At 27.7% G+C, this 27,495-nt stretch overlaps 1 protein-coding gene across 2 annotated transcripts in view; it reads right to left on the bottom strand.

Moving 5' to 3' along the window:
• The window catches only part of LOC135928926 (methionine--tRNA ligase, mitochondrial-like), a 28,420-nt gene extending 3,438 nt beyond the window's left edge, over nucleotides 1-24,982 (bottom strand). The window contains exons 1-8 of one of the 2 annotated variants that reach the window (XM_065465379.1): nucleotides 24,919-24,981; nucleotides 24,804-24,878; nucleotides 24,683-24,760; nucleotides 24,524-24,644; nucleotides 21,358-21,908; nucleotides 13,281-13,416; nucleotides 8,138-8,298; nucleotides 1,460-1,749 (exon numbers count right to left, since the gene is read on the bottom strand). In XM_065465379.1, coding sequence (XP_065321451.1) covers nucleotides 1,460-1,749; nucleotides 8,138-8,298; nucleotides 13,281-13,416; nucleotides 21,358-21,793 — 1,023 coding nt within the window. In that variant the 5' untranslated portion in view covers nucleotides 21,794-21,908; nucleotides 24,524-24,644; nucleotides 24,683-24,760; nucleotides 24,804-24,878; nucleotides 24,919-24,981. Of the gene's footprint in view, nucleotides 1-1,459; nucleotides 1,750-8,137; nucleotides 8,299-13,280; nucleotides 13,417-21,357; nucleotides 21,909-24,523; nucleotides 24,645-24,682; nucleotides 24,761-24,803; nucleotides 24,879-24,918 lie in introns of both variants that reach the window. The other variant, XM_065465387.1, reaches the window with a different exon arrangement.
• Nucleotides 24,983-27,495: the final 2,513 nt, after the last annotated feature.

The following is a 27,495-nucleotide window of genomic DNA, read 5'->3' as shown; positions in this document are numbered from 1 at the left end:
ATTTTAGCTTGGAGTCCAAATCATCCACAGGTGTCTGAGACTACCAGAACAAACAAAAGATTATTAAGGTGGCTATATTTATTTTTTGTATTTTCGGCCTTAGTGAATGAGTTAACAGTAAAAGATCTGGCAAAACGATCTACATATGTATAATCCCAAGCGAGGGGTAAACCTTGGTTCCAAGGGACTAACTTTGTGATAAATTAATTTTAAATAAAATTTAAAATTTTGATCTAAAGTGTTTTCCAAATTATATCATAGGATGCATGCATATATAATTAAATAAAAAATAAATTATCTAATACCATTCCATTATTATTCTTATTATCACAATTTTCTTGACAAAAAAACTCCAATATTATACAGTTCTATTTGAATTAACATTAAAAAATATACATATTTGAAATAAGTTTAAAATAAATATTTGCAACAGCTGTATATATAAATATCATATTTGCAAATATTTGAGTGAAAAAATCATTAATACTTAAAACATTACCTGAAACCCATTTTTAGAATTAATAGACCATTTTAAAATTTATAAGAACCAGAAAGTAACTTATAATGTAACTGTACCTAATAACTAGTTACATTTATAAAAATGTAACTGTACCTAATAACTAGAATGTAACTAGTTATGTTTCAAAAGTAACTTAACAACCCTACATATTTTAAAATCATACAATTTTTGATAATCATATTTGTGTCTACGTTCATAGGGTGTAAAAGAACCCTCTATTTCCTCTACTTCTGATTATAATCTTACCATTTATAAAGTAAGCAAAAAGTCCCACTTATTTGATTAGTGGCTTTTTAAAAAAAACTAAATTACGAATATGCATATAATGCTAAAATTAATAAATAATTCGAATATTTACCAAAACTTACTATTTTCAAAAATTTAAGAATAATTTGTAAGAATATTTAAATTTATTATTCATCAGAGAATTACATATTTATTCTTATTTAATTCGAAAAGGAATGGCAAGCCCATAGCGGAATGAATCTATAACACTCTGATCACCCGGCTCTTGAAAATAAATTTTGGGCTGGTCCGGGGAAAAATATTTTTTTGTATATATAATTGATGAATTTTGATATTTTATAGAAGTGATAATCCCAAATCCATAAAGTATAGTGTCTTTAATTTAACCTCTCCTCAAGATTATAAATAGTTATTTTGGTGTACAACATATATCTTGGTTATGCTTTGTATTTAAAAAAAATTTAAAGAGGGATGTCCCCAGGCAACTTTAGTGAAAAATTGAAACCGGGTCAAGCCGTGAGAATTTTGCCATTTGCGGACCACTGACTCTGATAGCGATATTTAAAAAAAAATCATGCTTTACTTAAAAAATGTTAGTTGGAACTTATTAAATTATAAGGAGAAAAAAAATAAGATGGAACTTGTATAATCTATGCAAAAAAGATTAGATTGCTTGTTAAATAAATAATGAACCGTCTGAGATGGATCATCTGGCACCGGCAGACCCCAAGGAACTTTGGTGGCGCAACGCGAGATAGAAATATCCCGCCCACCCATGTCAATTAGATACTGCCGGGCTTGATTACCAAACCAATCGGGGACTACCACATCATCCCTACTCGCCAACCAATCAGAAACGGCTGGGGCAAAACGACTCAGCGCAAAAATATAATTGACTTCTTCAACCCATGTGACAGGCGTTCCATTGCTCGTTGACCGAGTACCACTTTTCCGTCTACTAATATGAGTAACATTGGTATCGTCTGTTATTTTTTCATTTTTTTTGCACTGAAATATTAAAAATGCAAAATTGAAGAAGAACCCAACTTAAGGAAATTTTTTAATTGGATAAATATAACTAAAATTAAATAAAGATGTAGGATTAAAGGTTAGAGAGATATGGGTTAGAGTTAATAAAAGGTTTGAAAGATATGGGTTAGTGTTAAGATATATTAAAAATGGTTTTTAATAAAATTTAGTCATTTTTATTAATACCTTGCCATATCTGACAGGTCATGTGATTATAAAAATAAATACCTTGAGTTGGACTATAATCACAATTTATAAGTGATACTCATAATGCTTTTCTGAGTTTGCAAGTTTGTCAATTGACGAGCCAAATATAACCAATTGACCGAAATCGAAATATTTGACTTGTCAAATCAAAAATGTTCATGATTAAATATATCACATAATTATTATCACGCATTTTGATAAAATAAAAATTATTATACAGTTACGTATGTGCCTGAAAATAGTAGACATCTTAATGAATCTTAATAGTAATTTAAAAAGGATATTAACAAAAATAATGATATTTTTAATAGTTCAAATTGATGAAGAACTGAATCAAGATGTTACCCGACTTATGGGACAATATTATGCCAAGTACATCCCCCAAATTATTCCATCTAAACAAGCTCTATCCAATCTATAATCAAAAAGATTAAAATAAGATGTTTGCAAATGCTGCCTTCGCAAATAATTTACAGTTTCACATCAGTTCAAATTCCTATATTAATAAAGAGTTTTTAAAAGAATACGATTTATTAATTAGCGCCTACATAACAGGATATTTACTGGATGCAAACTCCCCTCAAAAATCCATACCCACTCATCTAAAGCGATATTTTCACACTTAATGAAAATCTTTTATGGTATCCCTTCATAAATTATAAAAGGAGTAACTTAAATTATTAATGCTCTCCAACTACCAAAATATTGTGAATGTAAAAGAGTTATTTTTTAGAACATGAAATTAAAAATCCCCTCATTTACAATGAATGCAATATTATAGTATATTGTTTGGCATGATGAGTTTACTGATAGAATGTCTAACCCGTTTAAATTACATTAAAAAGGATAGTAGAAAATTATCAAGAAATAGTTTTATTTAGAAAATCTATGATTGTATATAGTATATAGATATGTTTAGCAATATTATTGTAATATAATAGGTCTTTAATTTAAGTATTAATTTTTATGGCAAAATATTTTGCCTTATTTCATCTAAAAATTTAATAGATAATCTCACCTCCCTTAAATTCCTACCACTTACCCCCTCTTATAAAATAGAAAGCAAACTGTTCGTGCCCCTCCCAAGATTATGTAGACGCTGCCTCTTAGATAAAGCATTTGGAGCTGTCTTAGAAATTTTGAACGGTAAGTGTCTTATTTAAATTAAATGAATCAATTTTTCAGATATATACATAACTAGTGTTGCATTATATCTCTAAAACATAATATTATTTACATTAATTACGATTATCTCAAGATGAATTTCATTTGCAAAAAAAAGTTCCAAAGTATCCCTCGTTTAAAGAAACTGTTTATGATGACGTCTAAAAGAAATCAGTGATAATATATTAGACAATGAAAAATTTTGGATAAATAAATATACCAATAGGGGATAAGTGTACTTTGACCCACGTAAAAAATAAAAGCTCAGCATAATACTAAATTGTATTGATCAAATATTATCTTTATCTGAAGAAGAAAAAAATTAAAATCATGTTTAAAAAGCTAAAAAATATCAATACAACTGCCCGGATTTTTGCAGGGTGGTGAGATTCAAATCAATTTAGCTGATGATCTTTGTTTAACGGCGAGCTCTATGCACACTTTACAATATATAATCTTTGAATTTTGATACCCAATACAAATATAACAAAAGTGATGAGTGCATTTTATATTTTACCACAGGAACCTAAAAATTGATAATAATGAAATGGAAGTTATAAGCCAAAGAAATTTTCGATGTAAACGCGGTATCGTTGATAAGAAAAAGTGGAGTGCGATAGAATCTATAAACATTAATCATATGTCAGTATCAAGTGGTTCAAGAGACTTTGCTCATTAATAGGAGTGGCAAATGTCATAGCAACTCTCCCAAGTTTAATTTCTTTTTTAAGAATGTCCCTTATGGGTAATATTTATAGAAAGTACTGAAATCGATTTAAAACAGTGACTATGGGAAACTTAACTTGTATGTAAGAAATATAAAGATGAAACTAACTCAGAATCCGAAAAAATATTATGTCAAAGCAAAAGAAACATTATTCTAAAATAAATCGATCAAAATATCAAAAAATTTAATTATATGCCTTGTATAACATATTTTGTATATTTGTTATTATATTATATCAAAGTTGATATTATCCGCCTCCCCCCCCCTCAACGCGGCGGGAGAGTGATAACGTCTTCTGGTGGCTAATGGAGGTTATAAAGGTCCCCTATGTTCTATGTCTACAATATGATCCCCATCTCCTAGACGAGGTGTAAAAATCACATTAAGGGGTTGATGTAAGGAAAGATATCCGATTGTAAAAAACCTCGCTTCAAAATCTAATGATTACAACCAATCATGAGCGAGGTTTCCAAAGTACCTAGTGGGCCTCCTCCAGTGTTGTTAAACGCTTTTAAAAGTAGCGCGCTACCGCTACCGCTATCGTTTTCAAATGAGTAGCGCGCTATTAGCTATTTTTTACGTTATTTTGATTTTTTTTAAAAATATTTTTTACGTAACTTTATTTCCACAAATAAAATATTGGTATAAAAACATGACTATAATTTGTTACATATATATATATATAATTTATTTATTATTGCACTTTAATAATAACATTTCGGTACTGTCATCCCCAAATCTAGAGCGATGATCAGAAAGTATAAGCTTTGCCATACTAAATAATCGTTCAGCACTAGCACTTGAGCGCAACGTAGTATTAAATTTAATAAACACACTTTTTATATGAAAAAAATCATAAAAATATTTAAATGAGTATTTTTAGATTTAAAAAAAGCATTTAGAGATTCAATAACATTATTATTATTATTTATTTCAAAAAAATCATCTATGGAAGGGCGCGGTTTCGATCTTGCTATAGTATTAGTATCATCGTTAGGCATGGCATTTTTTAACGTTACCATCAGCCTATCAAGTTGCCCTTTAGATTCAGTTAAATTATTTTATGGTCAATTTAACTTGAAACTAGGATGAACGATAGCAGCTATTACATTATCATCATCATACAGATCTGGAAATCTAATTTATATAAAGCGATTGTATTTATAAAAAAAGAAAAATACCTTTTTAATTTTCAAAATTTAAATTTAACTGAGATTTAGTTTTAAAATCTTTATTTACCATAATTTAATGCTATTTTAATATTTTTTATAAATGAATCTAAATCTCAGATAAATTTAAATTTTGAAAATTAAAAAGGTATTCTTCTTTTTTTTATACAATCGCTTTATATAAATTAGATTTCCAGATCTGTATGATGATGATAATGTTATAGCTGCTATCGTTCATCCTAGTTTCAAGTTAAATTGGCCATACAATAATTTAACAATCTAAAGGGCAACTTGATAGGCTGATGGTAACGTTAAAAAGTGCCATGCCTAACCACGATACTAATACTATAGCAAGATCGAAACCGCGGCCTTCCATAGATGATTTTTTTGAAATAAATAATAATATTATTAAATCTCTAGATGCTTTTTTTAAATCTAAAAATACTCATTTAAATATTTTTATGATTTTTTTCATATAAAAAGTGTTTATTATTTAATACTGCGTTGCGCTCAAGTGCTAGTTCTGAACGATTATTTAGTATGGCAAAGCTTATACTTTCTGATCATCGCTCTAGATTTGGGGATGACAGTACCAAAATGTTATTATTATTAAGGTGCAATAATAAATAAATTATATATATATATATATGTAACAAATTATAGTCATGTTTTTATACCAATATTTTATTTGTGGAAATAAAGTTACGTAAAAAATATTTTAAAAAAAAATCAAAATAGCGTAAAAAGTAGCTTTAGCTACTTTTTTTTTAAACAAGCTAATAGCGCGCTACTCATTTGAAAACGATAACGGTAGCGCGCTACTTTTAAAAGTAGCGTTTAACAACACTGGTCACGAGAAATCCGGAATGGGAGAGAATTTTGGATTATGATGATGCTATGCATATGATTGTTTGTATTAGAATGTTTAAGAAAGAATCAGAGAAAGCTGGTGACTAAAAATGCTGTAGATTATTTTAGTGTGGAGATTTGTATGATAGGTGCATAGTAAAAAATGTGAAAGCGATACCGGGGGAAGAATGTATTGAGCAGTACCGACATGTTATAGGAAATCTCACTTTCAAAGGTGTAAGGATCACTAAAAGAAAGTTTATGCCAAGAAACTCTTAGAAATGCTATGAAAGTATTTGAGAAGATATTAGGGACTAGGATAAGGGAACAAATGAAAATTGATGAAATGTGGTTTGGTTTTACATAGGTAGTTCCTTGTGTGACAATTAGATTGCATAAACTCATTAAACATTTAATCGCTAAATCATCAAACACTACTCTTGTTAAACTAGCTGCTTTCCTTTTTTTCATCTTTTTCAATGCTTTCGTAATTTCATTCTTGCCAGATCTACATCCTGGACTTTCTACCTTTGCACAACTAATTTCATTATCCCATTCATTCTCTTTGTTTAAAAGTTTTTCCATATCAGCCTTCCAGATGTTCTTAATACCACTACTATCAATCCCCATTTTTCCTTCCATATGTTTTAAACATTTAACACCTACTACACCCTGTTTTTGCCATCTGGGCCATATTTCTCCTTCCTTCCAAGCACTCCATGTTCTTAGCAAACCCCATTGATCTTCTTGCGCATTCGCTATTCGCCCCCTTGAATATATCTTTATCACTATTTTCTTTACTATTATACTAATCTTGCAAAGGAAAAAAAACTATATTTTGCGTTTGACAGAGTGTCGCATGAGGTTAATAGATGGGCCTTGAGAAAATCAGGTGTGAAATAATGGCTGGTTCTGCGGTATGGACGGATGATGGAGATAGTGAAAGCTTTGAAGTGAAAGTAGAACTTCATCAGGGATCTGTGCTGAGTCCATTATTTAGTAATGGACCTGGTGGCTAGATGAATGTATGAAGGTCTTTCATATAAACATATGCAGATGACTTTATATTAATGGTAAACAGCGAGGAAGAATTGAGGATTAAATTACTAGACGATGGAAGCAAAGGGTCTGAAAATGAATGTAGTAAAGACAAAGATGATGATTGGTGGGGACAATATGAAGATGGAGGAATGCGGCAACTGGTCTTGTGGTGCATGTGGGAAAGGAGTAGCTAGAAATTGAATCCAATGACCAGATGCCAGATGGGTGCATAAAGGATATAGTGGGGGAAAAGGAAGTGTATGTTAGCAAGAGTGACTTTTATTTGTTGAACATGCATAAAAAGGGTAGATAATAATGATAACGTAGAAAATGGTATTTTGGATATTGGTAATGGGTCCACACTGCAAAAAGTGGAAAATTTTTGCTATTTGAGTGATATGCTTAAGCGTAGATTCTACCGTTGTTGCAAGGATCAGGCAAGCATATATGAAGTTCAGAGAGATGCCGTCTAGCCTAATAAATAAAAACGAATCTCTGAAGTGAAATGGAAAAGTTTATATAAGCTGTGTGAGGAGTTGTTTCGTTTATGGGTGAAACAAAGCTAAATTAGAAAGAACGGAAATGAGGATGATTAGATGAATGAATTATATCTTTGAGAGAAAGAAACTAACAAGAATGAAATAGAAGCGATTGGAGTGGTAAGAAGAAGAAATATACTAAGATGGTTTAGGCATGTGGAACGTAAGACAAAAAATGTCTAGGTAAATAAATGCACCTTGATGGAAGTAATATAACTCGAGTAAGGCCTAAGATGACGTGGCTAAAAGTGATAGCGGAGGATATGAGGAAAATGAATTTAACAAATATTATGTTAAAGACTGTCAAAAATGGAGAAGAAAAATTAGAGGGGAAGCTGACTTACAGGTGTAAACCTGAAAATCGCCATTAAGGAAAGAAAAAATAAAGATGATATCCGGTTAATCGATCGAATTGTATTTAATTAATCAAATACCCAACTGTGGTATATTTAATTATTTATAATAGATGTTAAATATTATTAAGTTTAATAAAAAGTATTTCGCTTTTAAAAGCCTTAAAAATTGATTAATGTAAATGTGATAAAAAAAATTTTTTTTATTGGATTAATGAATCTTGCCTCAAATTATCTTTAGAACTCCTTCCTTCTAATCTTTTTCATTAGTACGCTTTTAAAGTTATTTAAACCTTTCAAATGATGGTCATCGTTGTAGCGAATATCGATTATAGTTTCTTGAGGTGGGACGAATTCTTCGTTAACCAAATCGTACCAGCCCCGATAATATCCGGGATAAATGTGGCCGGCTGAAAAAAGTCTTTCCCATAACCAGTAAACCACGGCCTTGTGCCTAAGGCGGAATGAAAAATAGTGTGAAAGGATGGGGGGGGGGGAAATGTGATATATATAAGAGTCTTAAATTGCAGAGTTGTTAAACACTACTTTTAAAAGTAGCGCGCTACCACTATCGCTACCCATCAAAAAAAGGTAGTGCTATTAACTACTATTTTTAAAAGTAGCTATATCTGCTTTTTATAAAAAAAATTAGAAACAAATTTGTTTTATTAATTGTATAGTAAATAATATATATAAAAATCAACATTTATAGTTTTGATTATAAAAAAATTTATGTAATAAAAATAAATATTTATGGTAATATTCAATTTTTATTTATTTTGTTGCATTTTAATAATAAAATCATTTCAATATTATCATCCCCAAGTCTAGAGCGACGATCAGAAAGTATAAATTTCGCCTTATAAATAATCTCTCAACATCACTTGAGGGCAAGGCAGTATTTAATTTTATATACATATTTTTAATATAAGAAAAATTATCAAAAATACTCATTTGAGTATTTTTATATTTAAAAAATGAGTCCAGGGTATTTTCTATTATATTATTATCTATTATTTCAAAAAAAATTATCAGTAGAAGTCATTTTTGTGATTGTAACTAGGCCATCTTTATTAGGTATGAGACTATTCAACTTTACCATGAGCTTATTACGTTGATCTTTCATCGGAATTGATTATGGCCAGTTTAGTTTAAAATTGGGATAAATCATTGCAGCTAATACATTATCATCATTGTATAGATTGGGGAATCTAAAAGTTACAAAGGTAGTGTATTAAAATATATCTTAATCATAAAATTTTATAAATTTTAACTTTAAATTAGTATAAATTATTCAGTCAAAATCAAAACAATATAAATTTTATTTACTTTCTCTCAATGCCTTTTAACATAGAGTCTACTAGGGGCTGGCATAAGATTAGATTATTCAATCTCTGTAATTGTAATTAGGATACTTAAAGTAGGAACATAATACCCCATCTCCACATTATCCTCACCTTTCAAAATTTCAAGGGAAAGAGCTATTACATAACCTAAAAAATTATGATGTTAGAATTACTTCTGTATACTCTTTTATAAAAATATGCTCTTCATCGTTAATATATTGAATTCCAACATGATCACATAATTCATTTCTAATCATCTTTCATCCATAGCTATTAATTTGATTGGGAGGTGAATTCCATCAGTGTGGTTTGGAGTTAATAAATACCCGCCTAATTTTTTTTTAAATATGGCTGCCTTTAGAATATTTGTTCTGCTTATTCCATAAAGTTTGACATTTATAAAAAGTGGATCTTGCCCTTTTAAAATCTTCATTTTAGGGTTCCTTCAGCACCCACTGTTGCTATCAAATTCAAATTATGGCATAAGCATCTCTGATGACTAGGTATTAGAGCATTTTTCATCACTTTTAAGTTATCTGTTATCTCATACATTAGTGTCTGGCGACATAAAATTGTTGTAGCAGGGGATAGTTATAATCATCATGGTAAATTGGATTATCAACCAAAGACATTGGCTGAATTGTGTCAATTATAAAATCAACAATAACTTTATCAGCCAGTTTCTGAGAAATATTGGCATGTGCATTATTAATCAATTTGGTTTGAATTGAATTGGTCTTCGGATGTAGAGTCGCCTATATGAAAATTATTTAGATGTTTTTCTATTTACTTAAAACTGTTACCATGAATATTTTTATAAAATAAATACTACTAGAATTTAAAAATGACAATTACCTTTAGGTGTTTTTTGAGGTTATAGCTACTGGTTTGATTTGAGGATATTTTTTTTTTACATTTTAAACAAATAAATTTATAGCCAGTTTTAGCTTTTATATTAATTTCAAAATATTTTTCAATTTTGGAAATGGGAAATTTGTATTATTGTTTATTAAGAACATTTTCTTCCCGGGTATCTTCAATTTCATTAATATCATCGTCTGACTCACTTTCAAATTTGGATCATTTTAAATAATTTACACGTGATTTGGGTTTATAAAACAAATTGAAAATATAAATTATAAATTACAAATTAAAAATATATTTCAATTTCAAAATTAAATAATAAATCATAAAAATTACATTTAATTATGATATTATATTTAAATTTTCATATTTTAAATTCAAAAAAAAGGAGCGCGCTATTAGCCATAGCTACTAAAAAAGATAGCGCGCTATTAGCCATAACTACTAAAAAAGATAGCGCGCTAATAGCTATAGCTACCAAAAAAGATAGCGCACTACAAGTAGCTTGCTACTTTAATAAACTCTGCTAAATTGGACCTTTTTGACATCTAGGTATCAAAAAAATCAATCATTTTCTAACAGTCGGTCCTAAAAAAAATAATGTGCGAGTCAGACTTGCTCGATTTCCAAAAAAATTAAATGTCCGAATTTGTCAGGCCCGATTTATTTTTTTAGCCCAAGTGTTTGTATAAGTATGTCGTAGGAGTTTAGCTAGTGTTTTTAAATGACTTTTTTTCGCTACAACTCAGGTCATCTGACCTCAAAGTGAACTTTGATTAATCCTATTTTATTCGACTCTTAATTCACCTTAAGTCGGCAAAGCCATCTTATGTTGGCTGCAGAGCCAAATTAGGTCGGCAACAAAGTCACAGTTCAGACTTGAGCGGCTCAATTCCTGAGCTCAATTTTTCTAGAATTAATAGATACATTTTTATAATAACAGATAATCTGTAGTTTGTATATAAATTTTTTCGATTAATTACAAAATATAAATGTGATATCTGATATTAAAAAGGTTATAGTATTTTTTATATAAACTTAATAAAGAATTTAATACGCTTGGATTTAGATGCGTTCTTCTTCCAACGAAATAGAGGTCGACAGTTAAAATTATATTTTATGTCTGCTAAATATACCTGTATGGCAAAGTATTTTTTAGCTATTTCTTGCCAAATGGCTCCACCTGATTTTTTAAATTTCATTTCTAATCGTGATATCCTAGAAAAGAGGTTTGTAAAAAGTTCTGTAAACCTAATCATGTTACAGCTGAGTTTAAAAATAAATGAATAATCAATATTAGAGATCTGCAATACAGGACAGTAGACCGGTACAAAAAGAAAGACCGGCCAGGAAGGAGTCATTTGTGCCGCTTTTGAAATATACAAGTAAATTATAAAAATTTGAAGTATGTGGGTATTGAAACCTTTATTTTTTTGTAACATATATTTCCCATTTCCTTTAGAAATAATTTACAAAATACGGCAAAAATTATTCAAAATAACAAAATTTTAAAAATTCAGAGGCCGTTAAATAATGAAAATGTAAAAAATCCGCATGGGTTAGGGGGAGGGCTAGAGCCGGGTAGGTGAATCTGGGCTTGGCTACTTTTGAAAAATTTTATTTTTAAATTTTATGATAAAAATGCAAAATAATGATCGTTTTGCCCATATCTTCTCTATTCCCAATCTTTCTTTTCCTCCTGATTAAATATCACGATTAAAAAATAAATTTAAAAATCAGGTGGAGCCAAATGGCTAGAAATAGTCAAAATATTAATTGTTCAAGCAATGTAGTATCATTTTAAACTTCACGTGCATCATAGACCTTTTAATTTATAAAAATAGACTCAAAAATTATTATTGGTGGTATATTCATCAATGCTGTTAAAGTAACTATTGAAAGTAGCAGGCTACATTTTTAGTATAAATAACTAAAATGCGCTACTTGTTTAGCTATAAATTTTAATTAATACCTGCATTGATCCAAACGTAATGTCGATACCTTCGCACTTGCCGTCTCAGAAAATAGTCTAATATAGTTTTATCGATTCTTAAACATTCATACTCATTGCTTGCTGTATACTAAAGACTTTCCGTAGTAAAGCTTGAAGTATTTTTTAGAGAATTAGGGAGATGAATCGGCAAAGAGACCGAACAACCCGAAGAATCTCTTTTCTTATGAAAAAGGCCTACTATCGCAATTATTCTTTTTAATCCTAAATTTTATCAACTGCATCAAATAATTTCCCGTCCCAAATTTGCTTTGCCGTTTTCGATATCTTTCAAAACTTCTTCTATTCTTTTTCTATCTTCAATCAGTTTAACATTTAACGTTACTATTAATTTTATATTTAAAAAATTATATATGTTCTTGCCTAATTATATTATAACATTTAGATATATTTACTTAAATACATTGACCGAAAAAATTAATATTTTAAAATGATGAATATAATTTATTTTTTGTAATTTGAATAAATAATATGGATATATATTTTTTAAAAAAAATATTTCTACAAATCCTTTCCTCTGTTATTGTTTGTATTCAATTACTTATAACATCAAAAAAACTATAAATACTATTGTATTTCATTTGTAAATTGGCTGAGGAGCTGTTTATTTCACCCTAGTCAGTCTCATCTCAACATTAAAAACAAGATTACCTAACAAAATGAGAAGGCATTTAAAGTTTTTGATGATATTTATAAATAATACTGATTATATAAATAACTTAACTTTTTAGATCATCAATAACAGACCTAGATAATTTCCTCAAACCCCTATTTTTATAAATATAATGCCTCTATCTATCCAGTTCTTCCGATAAGAAACTATTTAATTGGCGAAGGGTGTTTCGGGGGTAATAAGATGTTATTTTCTAGATAAAAACTTTCTGAAAAATTAGTACAAAATTGATCAATTAATACTTATTGTGAAAACCGTTAATTTTATGAAGAAAAAAAATTATATATAATTTTTAAAGTGGCTACTTAAATATCGACGCTATGAGAAAGTAGCTAAAAATACAAAGCTACTTTTTGGGAGAAAGTAACTGTGGCTTTAGCGGGCTATTTTTTAAAAGTAGCGTTAACAGCATTAGTATTTTATGTTCAACCTTTCTCTAATTCAGTTCCTTCCCCTGTGATTTTTTATTTCATTCTTTATATCGTTCCTATCATTGAGTAATGTAACTTTATTTTTTTTAAAAAAAAGAAGTAGTTTTTAACTTTTGAGAAGTAGTTCTAACGTAAGTAGTATAGGTGATGGAAGATGAATCGAAGAGTTCTTTAAATAGGCATGAAATATCGTCGCAATACTTTTGAACGATGGCTGATTTATTTTCGTCAAAGCTAAAAGCTAACTCTATTCGAGATATAATTTTTCAAATATTCATTAACTCATTTTTCAAATACTAGATAATTAATTTAAACCCTCTTACAGATCAAAATATTTTATTGGGTGGTATATCTTTCTTAATAAACACTTCCACCTTAAAGTTTAAATAAGAGAACTGATAAAAAAGAGTAAAAATAAAGAAGTTAAAAATGATTAAAAGTTTAGCCCAAAGTAAATTAATAAAATATTACCTTGAAATTCTTTTTGTATTTATTTGAAAAATTTGAATATACAAAATAATAGAGGATTTTAGAAAAAGAAAATAAAAAATTTATTGCAATTTCTACACTACGAATATTGGTTAATGCTACTATAAAGAATGGCGCAGTCATTTAAAAAATCTAACGATTCAAATCTGTGCTACAAAGACTGGTACGACTTATAAGAATTTAAAAACCCAACCTGTTGTAATATTATATTTTTTTTTATATTTCTTTTTGGATTATTGATTTTTTATGTATAATGTTTTGGAATATATGTTTTTTTATATATATGAAAAAGAAGAATTATTATTTTGAAAAATCGAAAAAGATAAAATAAAGAAAACATATGTAAAACTTAGTAAAAATACCTAAGTGCTAAAAAAATCCAGTATTCCATTAATAAGCAGATATAATCCTATAAAAGTATTAATAAGCAGATTTAAGCTTATTATACAACCAAGTTTAACATCATCACAAGAAAAATCACTTTTATTAACAACAATAGGAGGTGATACTTACAAAATATTGGTAATTTATGTGCGTCCGGGAAACAAAGAGGTATTAGAAATACATGATATTTTGATCAAATTTTTTGATCCCAAACCTAATATAATAGTAGAGAGATATATATAATTTTTATCAATATAATCTAAAAATGAGGAAAAATTAATAGACTATATACAAAATCTTGGAAAATTATCAAAGACTTGTGAATTTGGAGAATATTTGAATAATGCTTTAAGAAATAAATTCATATTTGGACTAAAAAATCCTAAAATATTACAAATTATTATCAGGGATGTGAACCCTTCGACAAAAAAAAGTCCAGGTCCGGGTACAGGAATAAAATTTGAAAGGACCTGGGTCCAGGATTCGGGTTCAGGGAACATAAAAATATTGACTGAAAATAAGATTTTGTTAAAATTCATTTATTATTATATTTACATATTTACATATTCATAATTTACAAATAAAAAATTTAAAAATGAAATAATTTATATTTTTAAATGTTTTATTCTCGCACAATCATAATTTCTTCTAATATATCATCCTTGAGATTTCCACGTAAAGTAGACAATATATATTTCAAAGATGAAAATTCACGTTCTACCCTTACCTAAAATAGATAGTTATCTTTATAAAATTATTGTATTTGTGTCGCCGGTACAGCCATGAAGATTCTAGATAAGATATATAATTCTGGATATATTAAAGAATTTTTTCCCAGTATTTTAAAATATTTATATCCTTATTTATTCTCTTAACTTCTGAGAACTTTACTAATAAAGATGCAATAGGCATTTTTTGATCCTCCTTTCTATCTGATGATAATTTGATTTTTTTTTTCTATCTAAAAGTATAATTTCAAGATCATCAATGTTGCTATCATTATTATTATCAATACAACCAATAGGTATTGTCGTAGCCTCCAATATATTGTAAATAATAGAGTTTTGCTTATGCCATAAATCCTTAAAATAATCTTTAGCCATTTGTTTTTGCTCAATACTCAATAAAACTTGATATCGAGGGTCTAAATAGATATTGTTGTGTTGCTCTCGAATTTTCACGTTTTCTAATATTTCGTATAAAAAGACTGTAAATTTTTCTAAATCTAATCGGCATCTAATACATATGCCCTAAAATCAAATAAACATAATTGTTCTGATTGTAATTTTAATATTGTTATTTTTAAAGGAACTAATACACTAGTAAGTTCCTTTATTTGGCACCAATCATCTTCCGACAAAATGCACATGCTCCTATAATAAAATCATTACAGAAAACTTTCAAACTTAATAATCGTTCTAGCTTCATACATATTGAGGACCAACGTGTTTGTGCATTATTATTTAAATTAAAATATAATTACTTGTACTATAAAATAAACTTTCAAAATAATCAACGTATTTTTATAACATAGCATATTAATAAATTTACATAATAAAATATTATTACACTGGAAAATAATTTATAATATCAATCTCTAAATAAAATGGAAGTCCAGGAAGAAAATTGATAGAAAAACGCGAAGATAAAATAAATGATTCCACAAAAAAAGAATTTATATTATTTTTTAAAAAAATATTTTTATTTTAAAATTTTTTATGACACCTAGAATCCTTGAACCCTCCACTTTTAAAAAGGGTCCGGATTCAGGTTCGGCCAAAATACGAGGGTTCATGTTCACATCCCTGATTATTATTCGAGGATGATCTAGATATAAATATGGCTATTCAAATAACTACTGCAGTAGAAATAGCTATAAAGAACACAAAATTAATACTAAAGACGAAACTACAATTGATCAGTTAGAAGATGAACATGATAATATAAGTAATAATAAAAAATCAAAACAATATAATAACTATAGTACGAGCTAAAAAAAACCAAATCAGGGCCACTCTTGCGGCGAAAACCATAGAAGGAAAAATTGTCCTTTCAAGAATGTCACTTGTTATAAATGCAACAAAATTGGGCACATTGCTCGAGCCTGTAGAAAGGGAATAGTGAATTTTATTAATACAACATGAATATAATCCAGATTTTGGGTGGATAACAAACTAAACAACAGCAATATCAAAATGGAATTAGATACAGAAGATGGGATAAGCATAATAAATGCAATAGATTGGAAAAATAATAGTATGCTAACTTAAAGCTATACAGGTACCAATATATCCGTAATAGGTCAGACTATAGTAAAGTACAATATAAAGGACGAACATTAGAACCACCCAGGGGCATAGAGAAGGGGGGGGGGGGGGTTGAAGCCCCTTCCCATAACCTTCGAAAAAGAAATTTTTTAAATTTTTTTCTTATTGCAAATAATTTTATTTTAAAAATGGTTTCAATTTATAAATAAAATTATATACGATATGAAAATGAAATATATTTAAAAAAACAAATAAGAATTTTTAATTTTAAATGATAACATGTTTTAAAAATATATAAAAATTCTATGTAAAATATTAAATAACAATAAAAATATATTGTAAATTTTTTCTCGCAAAGTTAAATTAGATATTTATAAATTTAATAATAAAATTTATATTGTTAAACTAATTAGATAGTTTTAAAAATTTTATTTAATTTTTTATAATTTTTAAATAAAAGAAAAATCATTTAATTTCGGAAATATAATGAGAAAGTAAAGGTGATTGCTAATATGTTTGGGATTAAACATTTTAAACCTAGAGTAGTTTCTAGATAGTCCAATCGCTTAAATATTGATGCATTTACGATTGAGGATTTTTATAAAATACATTTTTATTTCAATTAAAGGAAAGATTTATTAGTCACAATTTTATTTTAAACAGCTTTTATTTTCTTTTGCCGGTTGAGTCTAAATACATTTAAACGCGAGAGGATATTAAGAAAATCTCAGAGTTTTATTCTGATGAATTATCAGGATCGTAAGATAACTTACTTTGTGATGTCGAATTTTGGTATAAAAATTTTGACAGAATAGAGTACTCTTTGAGACCAAAATATGCTTTGCAGGCCTCCATGTATAATTGCACTTTAGATTCCCTGCCTAATATCAAAACATTGCTTTTTATCTTAGCTACCTTACCGATTAGCACCTGCACTAATGAAAGGTCTTTTTCAACTTTGAGTCTTTTTCAACTTTGAAAAGGTTAAAAACCTATTTAAGAAATAGTACCGGTGAAGGCCGTTTTATTTATAAGGAGATTATTCTAGATAAAAATTTAATTCTAGATGAATTAGTCAAATATCAGAGAAAAGTAGACCTCTCTTTATAAATTCAAATTATTAAATTGCTATATTATTATAATATGATTTTAGTCATAAAATTTTTATATTCAAAACGTAATTATAATGAATTCTTAGTAATAATATTTATATATTTTATACTATTTTTAATACAAATATTGCATTTGCACTAAGAATTAATGATCTGCATCGGGCCTAATTTTTCAAGCCCGGCCCTGCCCGAAATTATTTTAAAAAAGTCCGATTTTTTTAAAAAAATTTTTGTCGGCCGGGCCCGAATTTATTTAAATATAGTAATTCATTTTTATAATTACTCAAAATAAAAGATATATGTTATATGGCGTCTAGTTTTTTTAAATAAAATCAAATATTTTTATTTTACATAAAAATTTAACATAAAATTGATAAATTTATAGATATATTTTTAAAAAAATTTAAGGCCCGACCCGGCCCGATTTTCCTACTTTTGCGGATCTCTAATAAGAATTATTTATATTTTATTAATATACTCATTTGTATTAATTATATTATAATCGTTAAATTAGATTTTTTTAAATACCGCACAAGAATTACTCATATTTTATTGTAATTCTATTTTTTAAAAATATAATTATTTAGAATAAATTTTTAATATAATCTGTATAAAATTTATACATTTTGAAATTTATTTTATTGTATAAATAATAAATAAAATCTATAATGAAATTCTCTGCAAAATTTTGTTATATGCAAAAATTTAATTAAAATAATTATTTCTAACATAAAATAAGATATATTGAGTGATCATAAAAAATGGGAGGTTAGGGAGGTGATTTTATTATTCTTTCTACACCGAATGGATTGAATTAATTTACAATTGACTAAAAATTGATAAAATTTTCAGAATAATGCTTTCAATCGCGTATTAATCATAAATTTGGCTAAAATTTTGTTACTAATATTTTTTCATTTATGCCGGCTACTATACTGGTTAGACACCAATAAAGCATAAAATTGGCAAATTTTTAAAATGCGGTTTGGGGGTTTCGTCCTCAAAAAAATTTTAACCCCCCCCCCAATGGATTAATACTGGCTACGCCACTGGAACCACCTCTCATAATTACAAAAAAGGATATACAAAAAATCTAATTGGAAGAAACTGGATAACTAAATTTCCAAGGATGACTGATATACCTGAAAGGGCAATATAAATAAACAACATAAATATATAAAATGAATTTCATCGATTATTTACCAAAGAATTGGGTTGTTTGAAGGGTTTTAAGGCACAAATATATATAAAAATCGAGAAACCAAATTTCTGTAAATCACGTCCTGTACATACGCATTAAAATAAAAAGTTGAAGAAGTTATGAACTGATTGCTAAAAATAGGAGTAATAGAAAAAATTAATCATTCACTTTATGCATTACCCACAGTAATTATTCAAACGAAAGATAAAACATTACTACGGGGATTTTAAAAGAACTATAAATAAAAATATAAATATTGATTCATACCCAAATACAGATGCCAATTTTCAAATTAAAGTGGGGGGAAGAGTCTCAAAAATATCTTGTAATCAATACGCATAAAGGATTATTTAAATATACAAGATTACCTTTTGATATATAGTCTTCACAATATTTCAACGGGCAATCGAGAATTTATTGAAAGGTTTTGAAGGAGTAACTTGTTATTTAGATGATATTATAATAACTGGGAAAAATAGAGAGACGAAACAAATTTTAAAAAGGTATTAAAATGTTTAGACAAAAATGGTATCAAGCTAAAGATAGAAAAATGTAAATTTTTCAAATAAAATGTCGAGTACTTAGGTAACAATATTCAAAATTCATTTCAAATTTTGCAGAAAAGGCTAAACCATTAAATAAATTATTAGAAAAAGCAGTAGTTTGGAGATAGACAAATGAATACAAAGACGGGTATAAAAAAATAAAGCAAGAAATAGTAGTACTCAAATATCATATTATAATCCAAAATTACCCATTATACTAGCAACAGATGATTCAGTCATAGGAAATGGGGCAGTAATATCACATATAGAGGAAAGGAGAGACTAAAATGAGGCCGAGAAAAATTATAGCCAAATAGAAAGAGAAGCTTTTGCCATCAGACTTGGTAGTGTTGTTAAACGGTCAATTTGAGCCGATTTTTAAAAACGGCTAACTCAATATATTATCCACAAAAATAATACGCAAGCCTGAAGATTTCACTCATAGATGGCACAAAGGTTTAGACATCTATTATCGAACTCTCCATGCTTAGACAATTGTTTTCTGGTTAAAATATTGATTTCGCCGTTTTTATAATCGACTCAAAACGAGCTGTTTAACAATACTAATACTTGGGGTTACAAAATTCAAGGAATTTATATATGGAAAAAAGTTCACAACACAAACAGACCACAAGCCATTAATGAGTTCATACAAGAAAAGATATATCAACAACATCTACTGCCAGAATACAAAGATGGATATAAAATTGAATTCAAAAGTAGCCGACAAATAGCCAATGCTGACATGTTATCTCGATTATCTATACCTGGAACCACAATATCAAAAGAAGATACACTAGATCAAATACAAGTGGGAGAACAAACACCTTTGAATGCAAACGAAATTGATAGAAAAACAATGTAAGATGATGTACTCTCTAAAGTATATATGTAGACGGACAATAAACTATGATACATACTTTAATGAGTACAGCCATAGAAGAGAAAAAAATAACAACAGAGAAAGATTGTTTACTGTGGAGACTAAAATGATAATACTACAACAATACCGAAACAACGTTTTAGACATGATACATCAATGACATATTGGTAAAGTAAGAATGAAGATGAGAGCCAGACAACGTATGGTGCCCTAATATAAACCAAGATATACAAACATGGGTCGAAAATGTAGAGAATGCCAGGAACAACACGATATGCCTAAAAAGACATCAATTCAAAATTGGCCAAAATCATCAAAAGCATGGCACCGAGTTGATTATGCTGGAACATTTTAAAATCATTATTAGTTGGTAGTGGTAGATGCTAGCAGTCGCTGCCAAGAAATATTCCTTATAACTAGTACCACCTTCGAAAGCAAGATAAAAATATTAAGAAATATCTTCACCAGATTCAGATTTCCCAAGATGTAGTAAAGAATTGATTTTTATGAAAAATGTCACCCACAGACTATCGGTATAGCCGAACGTTTAGTTAGAAATGTTAAATAGAGCACGAATAAAAGAAACGAGGAATTCGGAACCAGTTTAGCTACATTCCTATAAAATTACCGAAATAAACCATGGCAGAAAATGAATAAAGTCCAGCAGAAATATTGTTAAAAATTAAACCTAGAAGATTGTTAGAACAAATATTCGAACGGGGGAACAAAAAGGAGAAGTTAGAATACTATACTGAAAAATTCGAGATAAATAAAAAAGTGTGGTCATGCATTTACAATAATAAAGAAAAAAATGGGAAAGGGCTATTAGTTAAAGCATACTAGGATCACTACGATATGAATTATAGAAGGTAAAACGATTATATGTCATACTGATCAATTAAGGAAAAGAACCGAGAGTACGAATTAGAAGAGAGAACCGACGAGAAAATAATAACTATAAAATACCGAAAGGAGAGTGAGGAGAATGATACAAGTCAAGAAGTTGAAGGAAGTATTACTCAAAACTCAGAAACTACAATAGATCAAGATCGATATCCCAAAAGAATACGGACGAAACCAATTGGATTGGGGATAAATGTTATATATATTAATTAATTTATTATTTTATATTTTTATAAAATATTTATTTTATTATTTTATATTTTTAGTAAAATGTTTACCTATTAGTTTTGTATTTTTTGGAAAATTTGAATACATAAAATAATAGAGGAATTTAGAAAAAGAAAATAAAGAATTTATTGCACACTACGAATATCAGTTAAAAATATTAAAATGAATATTTTAACCTCTTGATCCTAAAGCAGCTTTGGCAATTTTTCCTCCATGCTCATCGGTTCCAGTTGCAAAAATATACCCATCAACTGATCGGGTTTTAATACTACTGTTTTCGGTTTTCGCAGTGATGTCATTGATCTTATTCATGAGATCAGGATACGTTTTAGAGGGCCCTTTAAAGATTTCCCACCGAAATCGGGAATCAGCCAAGGCGGCTGTGTAGAGATGTCCCAAGTGTGGTGGTGCGTTCGTGTAAAAGACAGGAGTCGTAACAAAGAGCGTGGGGTAAGTGGGGTAAACAGGTTTTGGAGGGGCCAACTTGTTAGTGTCATCAGAGGCATGTTGAAGAGTTTTTGCAGCAGAACAAAAGTAAAATAAATTCAGATTTTTACATGAAATTGGAGATTTTAACAAGTTTGAAATGGCAAGGTATGAAGGAGTCTGCATTGTGTATCGTTGTTTGATGAGAATTAATATAAGTGCCTCATGCTATTCTAGATAAAATCTTATTTGAAAAGTTTGAAAGTAAGGAGGGTGTCTTGAAAAGTAGTAGTGGAGAGTTCTATGTGGTAATAGAATATATATATTTATATGAAATATAATGATATTATACCTTTCCGATTTTTTTCCCGTGAATAAATTATATTTTAAATCAAGTTATAATATATATGTACTCTAGCCACACATTTTCAGTAAAAAAAATTGCTTAGTGTTTTATACAAAAATACACAATAATTCCATATGACATCAATGGGATTATATGAAGTACATTAATTTAATATTATATATATATATTATTTTGTATGGAAAGAAATAAAACAGTTTTGATCATTGTTCAGACATAAAGATATCTTAAATTTGCTGCATTGTGTCCTATAATACGGGCTTATAATTTATAAGTTTGTTAGAAACGCTCGATAGCCAATGTTCAATATTATCAATCTGATCTTGGCTTTTGGGAGAATAGTGATAGATTTTCTACATTTTTTTCGAAATGGTTTCTCTATTTTTCTACTATTGATTTTTCCAATTATCATCAAATGATTTTTCCAACTATCATCAAGCATCTTTTCCATTTTATATCAGTTCGATATAATTCAACTTATTGTGCAAATTGACTCCTCCTATACCTTTATAATAATTTTTGCTCATGACTGGCATTTGTAAGTATAAATGTTTAACTTGTAAGCGCATCTCCTAGTTATAGATTTTGGCAATACTCTAATAAATTTTGAGATGCTAGTAACATTAATTATCTTACCATTTGCTAATGGTAATATTATTATCAGTTAAAAAATGAAATGCTCCTCTCCCTTCTTTTTCATTATTTTGTCGCTTTTCAGGGTAAAATTACGCAAACGATTTGAATGGATGGTCCGCCAAAAGATAACAAATAATTTTAAGTTTGCCCCCCAATTTATTTGATGAAAATAAATTATCGAAATAGATTTTATGGGTTCTCTCTGGAGGCGCCATATCTAGCAGTTAAATAACAATATCTCCACTTATAACTAAATGTGTTTTTCAAATTTGTTGATTTCCTTTCATATATTTCAAAAGGAATAAAATTCTCGAAGAGTCCTAAAGAGCTAATATTTTTATTTCATTAGCAAAGATTTGATCTTCCTTAGAAAGGTAGCCCAAACTCATTAATTGAGAGCTTTTCTTCCAATTTAATCTTTCTAAAATTATTTTTTAAGGAATTTATAAATAGTCTTATTTTAAAATTGTTCCTGTTAAAATAATATTTTAATTATCATCTATACAAAAATATTTTCCCAGTATGAGAAATCTATTTCTTGACATGGTCTCCATAATTGTATTTCCTTATAGAAGGCATTTTTACAATACCGGTATAAAAAGGAATACCAACAAATTTTTCAATTTCCAGGGAATTTATATTTATAGATTTGTTGCCAGAATATTGAGAGGAATATTTATTAGTATAATCTACAAAATTATTTAACATATATTGTTCAAAAACTTCTTAATTCTAGAGGAGTTAAATCTATTTATTGCTCAGAAAAGATTTCATTATTATGATTTGTATTGCCTTTATGCTGCCAAGTTGGTTTGGTTATATCTCTTGTTATATCTATATAATCATCAACTTCAGATTCAATTGGAGGCTAATTTAGGAAGCAACATATGATGTTGATAAAATTTCATTTAAGGGTATAGATGAATATTCCTCATCAATGCTCTCTATGTGGCATCAGATACATCACCCTCAGGCATAAGAGTAGTCATAAGTATTAGGTTTTTTTAATACATATTGCAGAGGCGGTGACTTATAAAAATGTCTAGTGCTAAAAAAAATTCAAAATTGCATAATATGCTAGTTAAATTTTATCATGCTTAAAAATGATATTATGCCATATGGGATTGTGTATTTTGTATATAAACATTTCAAATATATTTTTTAGTGATGTGTTATTAGAATGTATTAGATTAGGTAAAAAATATATTATTAAAATTATATTAACTATAAATTAGAGATCTGCAATGCTTGGTTTGGTAAGAATTTTTGTATAATTTGCCTGGCACAGTTTATTATAATTTTTTTAATTTACCCAGCCTGGCCCATTAAAATTTTATGAAAAGTCAGACTTGGATAGGCCAATTAAAATTTTATAAAATTTATGAAGTTTCCCTGCTGCTTGCTAAATTTTTTTATACCAATTTTCTGGCCATCCTATTATTAGATGTATATATCAAATTTTTTGCCAATGTCAATTATAACTCTTATATCTCTCATCTATAGTTATTTCTTTCTATAACAACTGTTTTATATATCAATTGTGTTTAATATGTATTATATATTAAATTTTAATTTTTTAAGTATACTAATTATTTATAAATCTAGTTAGACAAGATACAAAGAAATAAACTAATTGCAATTTATTTTCAAATATTAATCAAAATATTAGTATGAAATTCAAAATAATATATCAAAATTTTAATGTCTGAGCAGGGCTATTAAAATTTTACAAAAAATTAGAGATTTGTGAGACTCTTCCTCATTTTTTACGTATAAATTGTTCAGTCAAGTTCAAAAAAAAAATATAATTTTCAAATTTTTGGCCCACCCAGTCCATTAATTTTTTTAAATTTGCCAGGCTTTGCATATCCCTACTGCAAATATAAATACTAGGCTATCATGTTTTATAAATTTACCTCTATCTAATTTATTTTTGTTGGATAAAACTCTTTCTTTAATATTTAGTGTTTCTGGCTCATAAAATCTAGGCCCTCTAATATTTTCCCATTGGTCAAATTCAGATTTTTTAATTGATCTCTAATACAAACTAAATCAAAGAATAATCAACTATTAACCTCATATATATCTTGAATTGTTTCTTTTTTATTTTTGATATCAAATTCTGGATATTGTTTATGCAGCTTATCCACAAACTTCAACAAAATATAGACATAAAACATCAAAAAATTTAAATACTGGTTCAACTCTTCTATATTTGTATCTTACTTCCTGGAACTCTTTCAAGTAATAAATACCAGCGCCTATAAATAGCTAATTTACTATGTGTTAAAAAAATTAGGCCTATATTTACTGCAAAAGGTAAACCACTTTTAAATAAATGAGAAGAAAATATTTTTTTTAAATAGAGGGAATATACTAAAGATATCATAGAAAGAAAAAATGTGAAACCTGTCTAATACGAAGTGACTTGAGAATGAGAAATATCTCAATGTTATCATAATTCGTGGTAAGTGACTGCATCATTTGGCGGCCCATACTCTAGGCATTCCTTATTTCCATCTAATTATACAACTGAATGGGGGAATTAATAATATGAGTAGCTCTCTAAGCTGCATATACTTGCACGCATAAAAGTCTTATTATTTAAACTTCTATAGGCTGTGATACAAGAGAAAGAGGCAAAGAAACACACTGGAGAAGGAGGATACAAAGTTTAAAAATCTTTCTTTCATTAGGTATGTGTTTTGTGGGTAAAATATTGGCTTGAGAATATATTGAGGGTAGTGTTGTTGAACGGCTAAGCCGAGTCGACTTAGCTATGACTCGAGCCTAGTTTCTAGTCGATAAAACGGCTCGCTTAGTCGGCTTGCTTAGTCGGCTCATTTAGTCGGCTCGCTTAGTCGGCTCACTTAGTCGGCTCAGAGGTTAGCTTGAGTTTAATTTAAATTTAGAGCCAAAATTTATTTTTATGTTATTGAGATATTTTAAATAATAATGTAGAATTTTATTTATTTATTTTTAGTGAAATAATTTATTTTATTTATATTTAATGTTAATATTTTATTATTATCAAACAAAAAATTTTTTTAATTTTATTTCAAATATGTTTTGATCTTATAATAAAAATGGATTTATTTATTTGATTTTTTTTAAATAAAAAAATATTCATATTTTGAGCTAAAAATTTTAAGCAAAATATAATTTTTGAAATACAAAAATATTTTTGAAACATATTTTGTTGATTTTTTTTATAAATTTTTAAATCTTTTTTAAGAAATACTTTTGTTAATTTTATCATAAGTAAATAATCTTTTAGGTCAAATCTTCTATAGTTTTTTTATATTATTTTTATAAATATATCTATATTTTAAGATTATATAAAAGAGCTGGTTTTTCTTTTTCTAAATAATTTTTTTTATAAATATATCTATATTTTAAGTATATTAAAAGAGGTGGTTTTTCTAAATTATTTTTTTATTAATATTTATGTCAAACTTTTTTTTAATGCGACAATTGTCATATGCGTTATTTTTTAAGATTTTTGAAATTTTTGGACACAAAAGGGTTATAATATAATTTATATTGTAAAGATATTATATTATAAATTCAATGAAGATGTTCCCCGGAAAAATGATAATTATCATAATAGGTAGGTATTTTTGAACATATAAAATTTTTTTGTGACGCTAATGGGCAAAAATATGTTTCTTTAACAGGTAAAATTTAATGTAGATTCACCCTAGATAAATGACAATGGTAATAATAGTTATTTTAAAAGTTTTTTAAATTTTTTTGACGTAAATAGGCTAAAATAAGTACTGCTAACATGTCTAAATAAAACTTCAGTGAAGATGTACCCTAGAAAAGTAACAATTGTCATAATCATTATTTTTAAAGTTTTTTAAATTTTTTTGACTTAAAGAGGCTAAAATAAGTATTGCTAACATATCTAAATAAACCTTCAGTGAAGATGTACCCTAGATAAGTGACAATTGTCATAATCGTTATTTTATAATTTTATTGATGCAAATCGATAAAAATATAGATTTTAATCATGTTAATTTAAAAGCTCGCGTGTTGTTATTATGGCATTTATATATCAAATTGTTTAATTAATTAAAAAGTAAATGTTTAGCATTAATTATAATTTTATTCATATAAATAAAACTTATATTTTATATATTCGTTTGTTTAAATCAATTTATTTTATATTAACCTATTAAACAATTAATTTAAGAATGTATATAAATTGTTAAAATTTATTAGATAGTGAATGATAAAAGTTATATATTTAAAATAAAATTGTACCTTTATATTAACATCATCTTATGCCTATAGCCTTGCCTACTTTTTCATGTATATTATCACATGTTTTATTTATAACTACAGGTAAATATATAAAGAACTCTAATATACCCTCTACTCGAGCCCTATATTTTAAATATAATTTAGCTTAAAATTTTTGTTTGAGATATCATTACATTTTGTCAAATAATTTCATATATTTAATTCTTATAAAAAACAAGATGCTAATATTCTTCTGTATTGGAATTCATGAAAAATAAACTTAGAAAACAGTCTGAATTTACCCTAGAGTCAAGTTCATTTCATTACAAGTTCATTTAGTTAAAATATCTATTTTATATCTTACGTCGATTCGATAAAACTATTTTATAAATTTTAAAAAAAATAAATAGGGACGCATTTTTTAACTATATATATTCTTTATTTATAAAAAAAACATTCACTTTATATTAAATGTACAAATAAAATCTGCTAAAAAATTATTTCCATAAATCTTCCTTTAAATTTAAAATATTAATGTCCCATGAATTTAATGAAAGACATTCTTTCAGAGTTGACGATGACATTCTGTTTCTTTTGTTGGTATAAATATCGATAGCCCTTGAAAACAATCTTTCACTCG

This window comes from Gordionus sp. m RMFG-2023, chromosome 1 (genome assembly GCF_954871325.1).
Source record: "Gordionus sp. m RMFG-2023 chromosome 1, tfGorSpeb1-WG-v2, whole genome shotgun sequence".
NCBI classification, from domain to species: domain Eukaryota; kingdom Metazoa; phylum Nematomorpha; class Gordioida; order Chordodea; family Parachordodidae; genus Gordionus; species Gordionus sp. m RMFG-2023.
The sequence above is the reverse complement of the archived record's forward strand: the minus strand, read 5'-3'. Positions and strand labels throughout refer to the sequence as shown.